Genomic DNA, 16,373 nt, shown 5'->3' on the forward strand with positions numbered 1-16,373 from the left:
CTATTTAAAAAAAGGAGGCAGACAAAAAGCAGGAAACTATCGACCAGTTAGCCCAACATCTGTGGTTGGGAAAATGTTGGAGTCCATTATTAAAGGAACAGTAGCAGGATATTTGGAAAAGCGAAATTCGGTCAGGCAGAGTCAGCATGGATTTATAAAGGAGAAGTTATGTTTGACAAATTTGCTGGAGTTCTTTGAGGATGTAACGAGCAGGGTGGATAAAGGGGAACCAGTGGATGTGGTGTATTTGGACTTCCAGAAGGCATTTGACAAGGTGCCACATAAAAGGTTACTGCACAAGATAAAAGTTCACTGGGTTGGGGGTAATATATTAACATGGATAGAGGATTGGCTAACTAATAGAGAACAGAGAGTCAGGATAAATGGCTCATTCTCTGGTTGGCAACCAGTAACTAGTGGAGTGCCGCAGGGATCAGTGCTGGGACCGCAACTATTTACAATCTATATTAACGACTTGGAAGAAGGGACCGAGTGTAACGTAGCCCAGTTTGCTGACGATACAAAGATGGGAGGAAAAGCAATGTGTGAGGAGGATAAAAAAATCTGCAAAAAAAAGACATAGACAGGCTTAGTGAATGGGCAAAAATTTGGCAGATGGAGTATAATGTTGGAAAGTGTGAGGTCATGCACTTTGGCAGAAAAAAAAATCAAAGAGCAAGTTATTATTTAAATGGAGAAAGATTGCAAAATGCCGCAGTACAGCGGGACCCCAGAGGGGGTACTTGTGCATGAAACACAAAAGGATAGTATGTAGGTACAGCAAGTGATCAGGAAGGCCAATGGTATCTTGGCCTTTATTGCAAAGGGGATGGAGTACAAAAGCAGGGAAGTCTTGCTACAGCTATATAAGGTATTGGTGAGGTCACACCTGGAATGCTGTGTGCAATTTTGGTTTCCATATTTACGAAAGGATATACTTGCTTTGGAGGCAGTTCAGAGAAGGTTCACTAGGTTGATTCCGGGGATGAGGGGGTTGACTTATGAGGAAACGTTGAGTAGGTTGGGCCTCTACTCATTGGAATTCAGAAGAATGAGAGGTGATCTTATCGAAACGTATAAGATTATGAGTGGGTTTGACAAGGTGGATGCAGAGAGGATGTTTCCACTGATGGAGGAGACTACAACTAGAGGGCTTGATCTTAGAATAAGGGGCCGCCCACTTAAAACTGAGATGAGGAGAAATGTTTTCTCTGAGGGTTGTAAATCTGTGGAATTCGCTGCCTGAGAAAGCTGGGACATTGAATAAGTTTAAGACAGAAATAGACAGTTTCTTAAACGATAAGGGGTTATGGGGAGCGGGCGGGGAAATGGAGCTGAGACAATGATCAGATCAGCCATGATCTTATTGAATAGCGGAGCAGGCTCGAGGAGCAGTATGGCCTACTCCTGTTCCTATTTCTTATGTTCTTACATACGTGTTGTAGTTTTTATTTTGTGTTCTGTAAACTTCAGAATCACTAAGATAAATGAGCCAATGTTTTTCCTCATTGTAATTAGAGTTCATTTTCAAAAAATAACTAATAATCACCTGTTGACAGTTGTGAAATGCTAGTTTATTTTTCAGTCTTCAATTCTAATGAAGGGTTCTTTCACCAAGATAGTCAATAATCTGCCTTTTCTCTTTGTAGATGCTGACTGGCCTATGCATCTCAAGCATTTGCCGTTTTTTTTTAAATGAGATCAGTAGATTTACAGTTTTCACAGAAATACGGACAGAAACACAGAAATTCAATCAGTTCTGATAATTGTGAATGCAAAGACTATGCCACACTTGCATCGGATTGGCTCACCACATTCGTAAATCTGCAGCAATTGAATAATTATATACCATATCAATTGAATCGGAGAAAAGTGGTTAGCTAAACATCCAATGATAAACCACTCAGGATTAATGAAAACAATCTATCCTCAATAACTAGTCAGAGAATCTACTAATAAATGAAAGAAATTGAACTAATTCAATTGTTCAAACAACTTTTTGTCTGCATTTCTTCCTTAACAACAAATTTCTGATGTCCAAAATACAGTTAACATAATAAAAACATTTTTTAAATTATACACATGATGATACTTACCTATAATGTTATCTTGTGTGTCTCTGAATACCTTCATGGAGATTTATTTTTAACCTGGAAGCCTCAGTCTCAAAAATCTGGGATTGCTGTTGATATTTTCCCCAGGAGCTAGGAGCCGGTCAGCTCAAGGAAGTAACTAATTGCACCTATGCCTGAAATATTCCAGTCTGAACATATGCAGTATGCCTCATTGCCCCACGTGCGTCAGATTAACTATAATCTGATGTACATAGTTCCTAATTCTGCATTAGGTTTTTTAAGCAGCTTTGCTTTTCCAAATCATTTTCCAACATGTGTTCAAAATACTATTTACAGGTACATTTTCAGACTTCTATTATCAATTTTAATTTCTACCGGAGAGAAAAAGTCTAACTCAGAGATAGTGATTACACCACCTGTCCTCCTTTTGATTACTGAAAAATAATTTTAAGTGACTGTTTGGAGAAAATTGATTTTTCTCAATCAAATGTCAAAATGTGTAAGTGTGCATGCCTTTTCTCAAGCCATTAGGCTTTAATTTTTTTTTTCAGGTACAAAAAAAAAGTCAGTACAAAAAAAAAGTTTGACATCAAAGACATTTTCAACCAATCTTTGCAAACTTCAGAATCTAGCTGAGATGATAAAGGCCGATAAGAACAAAAGAAATAGGAGCAGGAGTAGGCCATTTGGCTCCTCGCGCCTGCTCAGCCATTCAGTATCATGGCTGATCTTAGATGATATCATAGATGATATACACACCGATTCTCTCTTTTGTTCACACTAAAAATTCCAAAACAATTATTCAGCTTACTTAAAAATGTAACCAGCTATTTTCACAGAACCAAACCTCAGGATTTTCAGTCTCCACAGTACTACCAAACTTCAGCTCGTCCTTCAATAATGATAAAAATAGTATGGTTCTAACCAAACAGTGTAATTTACCATGAGCATGGCAGCAGTGGGAGGGGGGCGGGGGGGTTGTGGGGGATGAGTCGTGGTATTGGGGCACTGTTGAGAATTTGATGGGGCAAGTGAGCAGTGTCGAGGATGAAGTTGGCAGTTGAAGAAGTGAATAATGGGGAACTGGACAATGAGCATCATTAGCACAGATGGCACTTGGGGGAGATTTGAGGGAGCCGAACATTTTTGGTTATACACTGCAACAAATACACAGCTAGCACAGTTATGATTAATTGGAATCATAGAATCATACAGCACAGAAGGAAGCCATTCAGCCTGTCATGCCTGTGCCGGCTCTTTGAAAGAGCTGTCCAATTTAGACCCACACCCAGACTTTTTCCCTATATTAGTCATCTTCAAATACATGTCTAATTGCCTTTTGAAAGCTCCTATCGAATCTGCTTCCACCACTCGTTCAGGTAGTGTTCCAGATCTTAACAACCCACCTGAGGGAAAAAAAAAGTTCTCATTTCACATCTAGTTCATTTGCCAATTATTTTACATCTATGATCTCTGGTTACCGACCTACCTGCCAGAGAAAACCCCTCGTAATTTTGAATACCTCCATTTGATCTTTCCTTAATCTTCTCGGCTCTAAGGAGAACAAAGCCAGTTTTTCCAATCTCTCCACATAACTGAAGAGCCTCATCCCTTGCATCATCCTGGTAAACCTCCTCTGTACCTTCTCAAAGACCTTGACATCCTTCCTAAAGTGTGGTGCCCATAATTGTACACAATACACCAGCTGAGGCTTAATCAGTGATTTGTAATGTTTTAGCATGACTTCCTTGTTTTTGTATTCAATGATCCCATTTCCAAAAAGTGAAGTATCTCATACACTTTTTAAACTGCCTAATCAACTTGCCCTGCCACCCTCAAAGGTTTATGAATATGCACCCCTAGGTCCCTCTGCTGTTAAATCCCGCTCAAAATAGTACCACTCAGATTATACAACCTCTCCAAGGTGTTCTTCCCAAAGTGCATCACTTCACACTTATCTGCATTAAATTGCATCTGCCATCCCCTAGCCAATTATGTATCCAAGTTATCACCATCCTTTTAAAATCATGTGCTTCTATTTCCGAATAAGTCTGCTATGTGGTACTTTATTAAATGCCTATGAATAGTTCATATATTCTACTGCACTGCCTTCAACAATCCTCTGTGTTAGTTCAAAGAATTTACCTTTAACAAATCTGCACTAACTGTCCCTTATTAACCCATTCTTGTCCAAATGGTCTTCCCACCACTGATGTTCAACTGACTGGCCTGTAGTTACCAGGTTTTTCCCTCCCCCCCCCCCACCTTTTTTTGAATAGGGACGTAACATTTGCAATCCTCCAGTCCTCTCGGACCACTTCCACATCCAAGGAGGCTTGAAAGGCAGGTCAGAGTTTCTGGCATCTCCACCCTTGCTTCCCTCAGCATCCTAGAATGCATCCCATCTGGACCGGGTGACATTTTAAACTATATAGCACCTCCTTTCTATCTATTTTTATCCTATCCAAAATCTTTACTCCCTCCTTCTCTACTGCGACATTAACTTCATCCTCTTCTTTTGTGAAAACAGATGCAAAGTACTCATTTAGTACCTCAGTCGTGCCCTCTGCCTCCAGAAGAAGATTTCTTTCTTTGTCCTAATTGGTCCCACCATTTCTTTAACTTTTTATGTTTATAAGATTTTTGGGTTCCCTGCTAATCTTTTCTCCTATTCTACTTCTGTCCTTGTATCCCTTTTCAATTTCCCCTTGCACTCTGTATTCTGCCAGATTTTCTACTGTATTCTGTACCTGACATTGGTCATAAAACCTCCTTTTTTGGTTTTATTTTAACCTCTATTCCCTTTGTCATCCAGGGAACTCGAGCTTTGGATGCCCCATCTTTCCTCCTTATGGGATTATGCTTCATTTGTACCCGAACGTTCTCCGCCTTGAAGGCCTGCTATTGCTTATTTAATGTTTTCTTGGTCAGTCTTTGATTCCAGTATCCCTTTGCTAGATCCCTTTACAAAATTATTGAATGCAGCAATGTACCAGCCCCTTTTCTGTTCCTAACTCTAACCAAATAGATCCAGTCTTTGAACCTTTAGTATATCATCCCCATGTAGAACTGTAATATATTCCTTGATAAGTACTGCCACCCCACCCCCACTCCTTTCTTTTTCCCTTCCATATCCTGAATACATTGTAGCCAGGAATGTTTTGTGCCCATTTCTGCCCATGTTTAAGCTAGGTCTCCATTACAGCCACTATATCATAATACCATGTCGCAATTTATGCCTGCAACTCATCAACCTTATTTGTAACACTCCTCGCATTTACACACATGCATTCCAACATCATGCTAATCTGCTTTGCTTGTTTCCTCCATCTAATTTTCCTGCTCTTTCTACACCATTCTTTCTTCTGTTACGGTTTGTCCCTCTAGTTTTCTATCCACCACCTCGCTCCTCTCTGCTGCTATGTCCTGGTTCCCTCCCCCCTCGCCAAATCAATTTAAAGCCTCCCCCACAGCACAAATTAATCTCACTGCAAGGACATTGGTCCCAGCCCTGTCCAGGTGCAACCCGTCAGCTTGTACAGATTCCTCCTGCCGCAATAATCTGAATCCCTCCCTCCTCCACCACTTCTCCAGCCACCCATTCACCCACACGGTCTTCCGGTTTCTGTACTCACTTGCACATGGCAAGGGGAGTTCTAGGTCTTCTTGGCCCTGTTCTTTAATCTTTTTTCTAGCTCCTGAAACTCAGCCTGAAGGACCTGGACTCATTTCCTACCTACACCATTGTGATGCATGTTGGAACCAAACTTTTGGTTGTTTTCTATCTCCTCGCAGAATGTCCTGCATGTGCTCAGTGATATTCTTGCTCACTCGTCCCATCAAAATGCAAGTGATGGTAATCAAAGAGGTTGCGAGAGCAGGAGGGGGTGGGGGAGGAGAAAGACTTTCGCCTTCATTTTCGGCGGTTTTCTCAGCGGTACAGCTGTTTTTGAGAGAAAAACCACTCAGCGAAAGTTTCCCCTTTATTTTTTGAATGACACCGCCCACATCTCGAAACTCCCGCCGGGAGCAAACCGCCAACATGCAGCGCCGAGAAAATCACCAGGGCGTAAGTTTGGCCTCAACGGAAACCCGTCCAGATCGCCGAGGGAACCGCTCTGTGAAAGCAGCTTAAATAAGGCAGTAGGTGAGTACTCTGCAAAGAAAGGCAAGTTAAAGGTTCTTTATTTTTATAAATTGTAAAACGGCAATTAGCTGTAAAACTATCTTGGGAATGTTTAACTTTTTTTTTAAAAAGTGAACATTTTTTTTTAAGTTTGCCCCCCTCCCTCGGCCCACAGCCTTGAAGTAAATTTTTAAAAACATTTTAAGAACCGCCCATTTCACTTAGTTTCGCCTTAAACCGTTGAGAATACTGGTGCAAGATCCATTTTCTCGCCAGGCGATTATTTTTTTTACCTTAATTATGGAAATTCTCGTCAGCACTGGTTGCAAAACATTAGCGGTTTTTCTGGGCGACAATCGGGCGTTGAGGGACTCTAAGGAAAGTCTAGCCCTGGGTTTTTAATCTGAGCAGCTTTCAAAATTGAATGTGTTTGTGGAAAAAAAAACGTGTGACAGTAGGAGGAAACTCACAAATTCACGATGATCTCCCCTCCCCCCATTAGCCAAAATCCAGGACCCCATTCCACCCTTTGCCAGGTTAGCAAAGCCTAGGAGCCCCCTCCAGTGCTGCCAAACCTCATGATGACCTTCCCCTGACCTACATACCAAAACCCGGCTGTGGCTGTTGGGGGCTTTCCCAGCTATTTTCTCAGTCCAGCAGCTCAGATCCCACACTGAAGCCACATGCAAATAATGCATTTGTTGTCTCTATCATAGAAATTTACAGCACAGAAGGTGGCCATTTGGCCGACAGTGTCTGTGCTGGCCGACAAAGAGCTATCCAGCCTAATCCCACTTTCGAGCTCTTGTCGTGAATAACACGTTTAGTGAGTTGGTCACACCGCAGGAAAAAGTTACTCAGGCAGATAAGGAATAGGTGACCATCAGGCAGAGCAGTGGAAGGAAGGTAGTGCAGGGGTCCCCTGCGGTCATCCCCCTCCAAAACAGATACACCGTTTTGGGTACTGTTGCGGGGGGGGTGGGGGGGGGCGATGACTCATTAGGGGAAGGCAGCAGCAGCTGCCAAGTTCATGGCACCATGGTTGGCTCTACTGCACAGGAGGGCAGGAAAAAGAGTGGGAGAGCTATATTGGTAGGGGATTCTATTGTAAGGGGAACAGATAGGCGTTTCTGCGGCCGCAATCGAGACTCCAGGATGGTACGTTGCCTTCCTGGTGCAAGGGTCAAGGATGTCTCGGAGCGGCTGCAGGACAATTTGGACGGGGAGGATGAACAGCCAGTTGTCGTGGTGCATATAGGTACCAACGATAAGTAAAAAACGGGATGAGGTCCTACAAACTGAATTTAGGGAGCTAGGAGTTAAATTAAAAAGCAAGACCTCAAAAGGTCGTAATCTCAGGATTGCTACCAGTGCCATATGCTAGTCAGAGTAGGAATTGCAGGATTGCCAAGATGAATACGTGGCTTGACGAGTGGTGCAAGGGGGAGGGATTCAAATTCCTGGGACATTGGAACCGGTTTTGGGGGAGGTGGGACCAGTACAAACCGGACGGTCTGCACCTGGGCAGGACCGGAACCAATGTCCTGGGGGAGTGTTTGCTAGTGCTATTGGGGAAGAGTTAAACTAATATGGCAGGGAGATGGAAACCTATGCAGGGAGACAGAGGGAAGTAAAATGAGGGCAGAAGCAAAAGATAGAAGGAAGAAAAGTAAAAGTGGAGGGCAGAGAAACCCAAGGCAAAAATCAAAAAAGGGCCACATTACAGCAAAAGTCTAAAGGGACAAAGTGTGTTCAAAAGACAAGCCTGAAGGCTCTGTGCCTCAATGCGAGGAGTATTCAGAATAGCTGCGCAGGCAGCTATTAACAAATATGATATAATTGGGATTATGGTGACATGGCTCCAGGGTGACCAAGACTGGGAACTCAACATCCAGGGCTATTCAACATTCAGGAAGGGTAGACAGAAAAGGAGGTGGGGTAGTGATGCTGGTTAAAGAAGAAATTAACACAATAGTAAGGAAGGACATTAGCTTGGATGATGTGAAATCTGTATGGGTAGAGTTGCGGAATACCAAAGGGCAGAAAACGCTAGTGGGAGTTGTGTACAGACCACCAAACAGTAGTAGTGAGGTTGGGGACAGCATCAAACAAGAAATTAGGGATGTGTGCAATAAAGGTACAGCAGTTATCATGGGCGACTTTAATCTACATATAGATTGGGCTAACCAAACTGGTAGCAGTACGGTGGAGATGGATTTCCTGGAGTGCATTAGGGATGGCTTTCTAGTCTAATCTGTCAAGCAACCAACTAGAGGGCTGGGCATCCTAGACTGGGTGATGTGTAACGAGAAAGGACTAATTAGCAATCTTGTTGTGCAAAGCCTCTTGGGGAAGAGTGACCATAATATGGTAGAATTCTTTATTGACAGTTAATTCAGAGACTAGGGTCCTGAACTTAAGGAAAGGTATGAGACGTGAATTGGCTGGAATAGACTGGTGAATGATACTTAAAGGGTTGATGGTGGATAGGCAATGGCAAATATTTAAAGATCACATGGATGAACTTCAACAATTGTACATGCCTGTCTGGAGTAAAAGTAAAACGGGGAAGGTGGCTCAACCGTGGCTAACAAGGGAAATTAGGGATAGTGTTAGGAAAGAGGCATATCAATTGGCCAGAAAAAGCAGCAAATCTGAGGACTGGGAGAAATTTAGAATTGAGCAGAGGAGGACAAAGGGTTCAATTAAGAGGGGGAAAATAGAGTATGAGAGGAAGCTTGCTGGGAACATAAAAACTGACTGCAAAAGCTTCTATAGATATGTGAAGAGGAAAAGATCAGTGAAGACAAACGTAGGTCCCTTGCAGTCAGAATCAGGTGAATTTATAAATGGGGAACAAAGAAATGGCAGACCAATTGAACAAATACTTTGGTTCTGTCTTCACGAAGGAAGACACAAATAACCTTCCGGAAATACTAGGGGACTGAGGGTCTAGCGAGAAGGAGGAACTGAAGGAAATCCTTATTAGCCAGGAAATTGTGTTAGGGAAATTGATGGGATTGAAGGCCGATAAATCCCCGGGGCCTGATAGTCTGCATCCCAGAGTACTTAAGGAAATGGCCCTAGAAATAGTGGATGCATTGGGAATCATTTTCCAACAGTCTATCGACTCTGGATCAGTTCCTATGGACTGGAGGGTAGCTCATGTAACACCACTTTTTTTTTTAAAAAGGGAGAAAACGAGGAATTATAGACCGGTTAACCTGACATCAATAGTGGGGAAAATGTTGGAATCAATTATTAAAGATGAAATAGCAGCGCATTTGGAAAGCATTGACAGGATAGGTCCAAGTCTGTTCCAAAGAAAACACTAGCTTATCGTCTTTCCTCATAATTAAAATTCTCCAGTCCAGGCAACAGCCTCGTAAATCTCCTCTGTACTCTCTCTAGTGCAATCATATCTTTCCTGTAATGTGGTGACCAGAACTGCATGCCGTACTCTAGCTGTGGCCTGACTAGTGTTTTATACAGTTCAAGCATAACCTCCCTGCTCTTGTATCCTATGTCTCGGCTAATAAAGGCTTTGGACAACGTGGACCACTTTCCATACCTCAGGAGCCTACTATCAGCAAGGGCAGACAACGATAGACGACGAGATCCAACTTCGCTTCCAGTACTCCAGCGCAGCCTTCAGTCGCCTAAGGAAGAGAATGTTCGAAGACCAGACCCCTCAAATCTGGCACAAAGCTTATGGTCTACAGGGCTGTAGTGATACCCGCCCTCCTGTATGGCTCAGAGGCGTGGACCATATACAGTAGCCACCTCAAATCACTGGAGAAGTACCACCAACAATGTCTCCACAAGATCCTGAAAATCCCCTGGGAGGATAGATGCACCAACATCAGTGTTCTTGATCAGGCCAACATCTCCAGCATCGAAGCACTGACCACACTCAACCAGCTCCGTTGGATGGGCCACATCATCCGCATGCCCGACACAAGACTCCCAAAGCAAGCACTCTACACGGAACTCCTACACGGCAAGAGATCCCCAGGTGGGCAGAGGAAACATTTCAAGGACACCCTCGAAGCCTCCTTGATAAAGTACAACATCCCCATCGACACCTGTGAATCCCTGGCCAAAGACCGCCCCAAGTGGAGGAAGAGTATCCAGGAGGGTGCTGAGCACCTCGAGTCTCGTCGCCGAGAGCACGCATAAAACAAGCACAGGCAGCGGAAGGAGCGTGCGGCAATCCAGACTCCCTACCCACCCTTTGCTTCAACGACCGTCTGTCCCATCTGTGACAGAGACTGTAATTCCCATATTGGACTGTACAGCCACCCAAGAACTCACTGAGAATGGAAGCAGGTCTTCCTCGATTTCGAGGGACTACCTATGATGATATGAATAAATAAAAGGAAAGTATTCAGTGTGCCTTCTTAACCACCTTATCTGCTACCTTCAGGGATCTGTGGACATGCACTCCAAGGTCCCTCTATTCCTCTGCACTTCTCAGTGTCCGACCATTTAATGTGTATTCCCTTGCCTTGTTAGCCTTCCCCAAATGCATTACCTCACACTTCTCAGGATTGAATTCCATTTGCCACTATTTTGCCCACCTGACCAGTTCATTGATATCCAACATTCCATTGACTCTGGATCAGTTCCTATAGAGTGGAGGGTAGCCAATGTAACCCCACTTTTTAAAAAAAGGAGGGAGAGAGAAAACAGGGAATTATAGACCGGTCAGCCTGACATTGGTAGTGGGTAAAATGATGGAATCAATTATTAAGGATGTCATAGCAGTGCATTTGGAAAGAGGTGACATGATAGGTCCAAGTCAGCATGGATTTGTGAAAGGGAAATCATGCTCGACAAATCTTCTGGAATTTTTTGAGGATGTTTCCAGCAGAGTGGACAAGGGAGAACCAGTTGATGTGGTATATTTGGACTTTCAGAAGGCGTTCGACAAGGTCCCACACAAGAGATTGATGTGCAAAGCTAAAGCACATGGGATTGGGGGTAGTGTGCTGACGTGGATTGAGAACTGGTTGTCAGACAGGAAGCAAAGAGTAGGAGTAAATGGGTACTTTTCAGAATGGCAGGCAGTGACTAGTGGGGTACCGCAAGGTTCTGTGCTGGGGCCCCAGCTGTTTACACTGTACATTAATGATTTAGATGAGGGGATTAAATGTAGTATCTCCAAATTTGCGGATGACACTAAGTTGGGTGACAGTGTGAGCTGCGAGGAGGATGCTGTGAGGCTGCAGAGCGACTTGGGTAGGTTAGGCGAGTGGGCAAATGCATGGCAGATGAAGTATAATGTGGATAAATGTGAGGTTATCCACTTTGGTGGTAAAAACAGAGAGACAGACTATTATCTGAATGGTGACAGATTAGGAAAAGGGGAGGTGCAAAGAGACCTGGGTGTCATGGTACATCAGTCATTGAAGGTTGGCATGCAGGTGCAGCAGGCGGTTAAGAAAGCAAATGGCATGTTGGCCTTCATAGCGAGGGGATTTGAGTACAGGGGCAGGGAGGTGTTGCTACAGTTGTACAGGGCATTGGTGAGGCCACACCTGGAGTATTGTGTACAGTTTTGGTCTCCTAACCTGAGGAAGGACATTCTTGCTATTGAGGGAGTGCAGCGAAGGTTCACCAGACTGATTCCCGGGATGGCGGGACTGACCTATCAAGAAAGACTGGATCAACTGGGCTTGTATTCACTGGAGTTCAGATGAATGAGAGGGGACCTCATAGAAACATTTAAAATTCTGACGGGGTTAGACAGGTTAGATGCAGGAAGAATGTTCCCAATGTTGGGGAAGTCCAGAACCAGAGGTCACAGTCTAAGGATAAGGGGTAAGCCATTTAGGACCGAGATGCGGAGGAACTTCTTCACCCAGAGAGTGGTGAACCTGTGGAATTCTCTACCACAGAAGGTTGTTGAGGCCAATTCACTAAATATATTCAAAAAGGAGTTAGATGAGGTCCTTACTACTAGGGGGATCAAGGGGTATGGCGAGAAAGCAGGAATGGGGTACTGAAGTTGAATGTTCAGCCATGAACTCATTGAATGGCGGTGCAGGCTAGAAGGGCCGAATGGCCTACTCCTGCACCTATTTTCTATGTTTCCTGCAGTCTACAGCAGTCATCTTCATTATCAACCAAAACGACAATTTTTGTATCATCTGCAAACTTCTTAATCATACCCCCTACATTCACGTCTAAATCATTGATATATACCACAACGCAAGGGACTTAGTACTGAGCCCTGCGGAACCCCACTGGAAACAGCCTTCCAGTCACAAAAACACCAATCAGCCATTACCCTTTGCTTCCTGTCTCTGAACCAATTTTGGATCCAGCTTGCCACTTTGCCCTGGATCCCATGGGCTTTTACTTTCATGACCAAGCTGCCATGTGGGACCTTATCAAAAGCCTTGCTAAAATCCATATACACTACATCAAACTCACCACCCTCATCGACCCTCCTTGTTCCCTCCTCAAAAAATTCAATCAAATTAGTCATTCACGACCTTCCCTGAACAAATCCATGCAGACTGTCCGAGATTAGTCAGTGTCTTTTTAATTGAAGATTTATCTTGACCCCAGAATTTTTTCCAATAATTTTCCCACCGCGGAGGTTAGGCTGACTGGCCTGTAATGACTCGGTCTATCCCTTTCCCCCTTTTTAAACAATCCTCCAGTACCACACCGGTCACCAGAGAGGATTGGAAAATGGTCAGAGCCTCGGCTATTTCCTCTCTTGACAGCCTGGGATACATTTCATCCGGGCCTGGGGATTTATCCACTTTCAAAGATGCTTAACCCCTTAATACATCCTCTCATGGTTTAATTAATCTAATATTTCCACACTTCTCCCCGATTGCAATACCTGCATCACCCCTCTCGTAAAAACAGATGCAAAGTATTCATTAAGAACCGTAGCCACGTCTTCCGCCACCACACACAGGTTATCTTTATGGTCTCTAATAGGCTCTACTCTTTGTTATCCTCTTGCTCGATGTATTTATAAAACATCTTTGGGTTTTCCTTGCCAATACTTTATGTCCTCTCTTTGCTTTCCTAATTTCTTTTTCCTGCACTTTCTATACCGCTCTAGGGTTTCTGCAGCATTGAGCCCTCGGTATCTGTCACAAGCTTCTTTTTTTCCCCCCCCTTTATCCTACTCTGTATGCCCCTTGACATCCAGGGGGCTCTGGATTTGTTAGTCCCACCCTTTTTCTCGAAGGGAACATACTTTCTCTGAATCCTCACAATTTCCTCCTTGAATGCCTCCAACTTCTCTGACACGGATTTACCTTCAAGTAGCGGTTTCCAATCCACTGTGGCTAAATCACATCTCAGCTTAGTAAAATTGGCTTTTCCCCAATTGAGAACTTTTATTCCTGGTCTATCTTTGTCCTTTTCCATAACTACATTAAATCTAACTGAATTATGATCACAAACAACAAAATGCTCTCCCACTGATACCCCTTCTATCTGCCTAGCTTCATTCCTCAAAAACTGAGTCCAGAACCGCCCCCTCCCTAGTTATGCTTGCTATATACTGGCTAAAAAAGTTCTTCTAAATACATTTTCAGAATTCTGTACCCTCTATACTTTTATCCCAGTTACTATGAGGGTACAGATACAATGTCTCAAATCCGGCTGTTCGAAAATCGGAATTGCCCAAAAAACGAACATTTTACAGAAAATTCCATTTAATATTTAATAAAATAAAATCTGGAATTATTGTCCCAAAACTGGTGGGCCGGACTAGTTATCTGCTTCGCCGCTAGGTTTTCGGATTTGAGATGTTGTACCCGTAGTGGGGGAGAGGGCCAAGATAGTGGGTATCCAACCACCGGGCATCTCCAATCTGGTGACATCGGGCGGTAAGGGATGAGGAAACCAGTAAAAAACGCAGCGCCGGGGGGCCACGAGAATTGGCGAGTGGCAAAGAGCAGCGGGAATCAGCAGGCAGTGAGGATCGGTGGATCGGCGGGCAGCAAATCGGCGGGCAGCGAGAAGCGCCAACAGCGAGGTCCGAAATCCAGAAAAATCCAAAAATCGGCATGGTCTTGGTCCCAAGGTTGCCGGGTTTGAGACATTGTACTTGTAGTTGAAATCCCCTACTATTACTGCCCTATTGTTTTTGCATTCTATGTATGTGTAGAGTTGGAAAAAACAACATTAAAAAGGGAACATTTAACTTAAAGGACAAAATGGTGCTACAAATGATCTCACTCTCTTTAATGCAACTGTGAATAATCAGAACGTTTATTTGTTAACTATTAACAAAAGACAGGTAATAGTAATCAAATCCTTTGTGTTTTCTTGAAAAGCTTCCAAAACTCAAATTTACTTTTTTTGTTTAAAAAGAATTCAAACTAAGAGGAGTAAATACTCTCATGTCCAGCTGGTTCTTAGCTTTGCACTCCCTTTCTCAGGTTATCAACTGTTAAATTTTTAGCTATGAAGCTTTACCTGAAAAATTCATTCTGCAGATTTGTTTTCAAGTAACTTGTAGAAATTCAGATATCCTTTCAGTTATGAATCAGGTTGCCACTATCCTACTGACACATGATGGAAAATTCTGCACATGCTCAAGACTGCCATCACCCTGAAGCTGAAAACATAATAGCTGTTGGTCAAAATATCAATCTCAAGTAAAAATATTAAATGAAAGTGGGATAAGAATCTGGGCAAATGGAGATTTGTGATCAGGCTGGTGGGACTGTAAGACGCAGTGCATGGGGCTGAGCACGTAAGGGAAGGGGAGGATCAGGGAATGTGGGCATAGGAGAAATGTTACAAGGACCAAGGGCACAGGGTGGGTAAGGCAGCAAGAGAGGTCACAGGGGAGTCAGGGATTGGATGTGATACAGGACACAAGGCAGCAGAGCAAAAGAAAAGGATTCAGGAGCGGAATAAAAGCAGGGGACTAGCAGAGGGACAGCGTGAAGCAGTGGGTGTTGTTAAGCTGCCATTGCCACACAAGCTGCATTTACCTCACACTCAACATCATAAAATTTGATCTTACCATAAACAGCTACCTTCCCCACTACACCACCCACAACCTCTCACCCAAAAAGGAAAAAAAGAGAAAAACAATGAGAGTAAGAAAGGAGAAAAACTCAAGACAATAAGAAAAATGCTTTGGTGAGACACAAGCAAAGAAAATAACATGAACAAGGTTAACATCATGCATAATCGTAGTCAAATTCTTTGCACCTGATTGACTCCTTGCCCTGATCCTCCCAGACACAATTGCCATTTCTCAACAGTTACAACAGAAGAATCAACAATGATAAATAACACATTAAATTCAGTAGGAATAATTAAGTTACAGCCCTAATTCATTATAGGCTGCAATGATAGAACCTCAAGTGCCACTTCGCTTTATCCTTCGGTTTCATTCTCACTGCTCTTCGCTCTTCTACTGGTCCAGCAGATCCATTGGTACACACAGCCGAGGTCACTACACACCTACTGGAACCTAGAATCAACCTTTGCTGGCTCATTGTCCACTCTCCGTTCTTCCTCAGCCCTCTGGAGTCCACTGGACAGCCATCATCAGTGCCCCCGCTAAAATTCTGCCTCTCGAATGGCTCCCTGTCCACAACCGGCTCCAAACCTAGACACTGAATTAGGGACACTCCAAGCTGACGTCACGCTACCAATACAAATTTTATGTAACCACTGGGCCTCAGACTTCAGTTTCATATCACCTGTCCCTGTCCTTCACGACCTCTATCCTCTTCCAACCCCATTTCCTTATGCAACATCCCCAAGAAAAAAAAAGAAGAAAAAAAAAATCGGTCCCTTCCCTCCCCACCTCACTATAGGATCATCTATAGAAGAGAAAAGATAGCCCCAGGCTTCTTTCTTTATTACCAACCACCTCTCTCCTCTCCCCCCTAACAATGTGCAAGGAGCTCAGATCACAAAGCTAGAGACCATTTGTTCAGCTGATGCTGCCGTTTCCCCTTTTCCCTTGCCCACAAGCCAAACCCCCACTCAGTTCCCCCCACCCGAGCGCTGAACACCCTAGCTCACTACTTTCTCTCCTATCTCCTCTAATGCCAAGTTCAGCTTGTCCATGAGACCAATTTCCTGGACTCCATTCCCACTCAACTGCTGACATTATAAATGGTTCTCTCTCAAGTACTGTCCCCTGCCTTTCAAAAGCGCAATCATTCTTG

The 16,373-nt window shown here is 43.6% G+C and overlaps 1 protein-coding gene across 7 annotated transcripts in view; it reads right to left on the reverse strand.

The window, feature by feature from the left end:
• Positions 1-16,373, reverse strand: part of ubr3 (ubiquitin protein ligase E3 component n-recognin 3) — a 439,870-nt gene that overhangs the window by 408,525 nt on the left and 14,972 nt on the right. Inside the window, exon 1 of one of the 7 annotated variants that reach the window (XM_070875683.1) lies at positions 14,656-15,160. The exons of the other annotated variants lie outside the window; for them this stretch is intronic. Coding sequence (XP_070731784.1) covers positions 14,656-14,668 — 13 coding nt within the window. The 5' untranslated portion in view covers positions 14,669-15,160. Of the gene's footprint in view, positions 1-14,655; positions 15,161-16,373 lie in introns of those variants that run through there. 7 annotated transcript variants of the gene reach the window in all.

Source organism: Pristiophorus japonicus, chromosome 3 (assembly GCF_044704955.1).
Source record: "Pristiophorus japonicus isolate sPriJap1 chromosome 3, sPriJap1.hap1, whole genome shotgun sequence".
NCBI classification, from domain to species: domain Eukaryota; kingdom Metazoa; phylum Chordata; class Chondrichthyes; family Pristiophoridae; genus Pristiophorus; species Pristiophorus japonicus.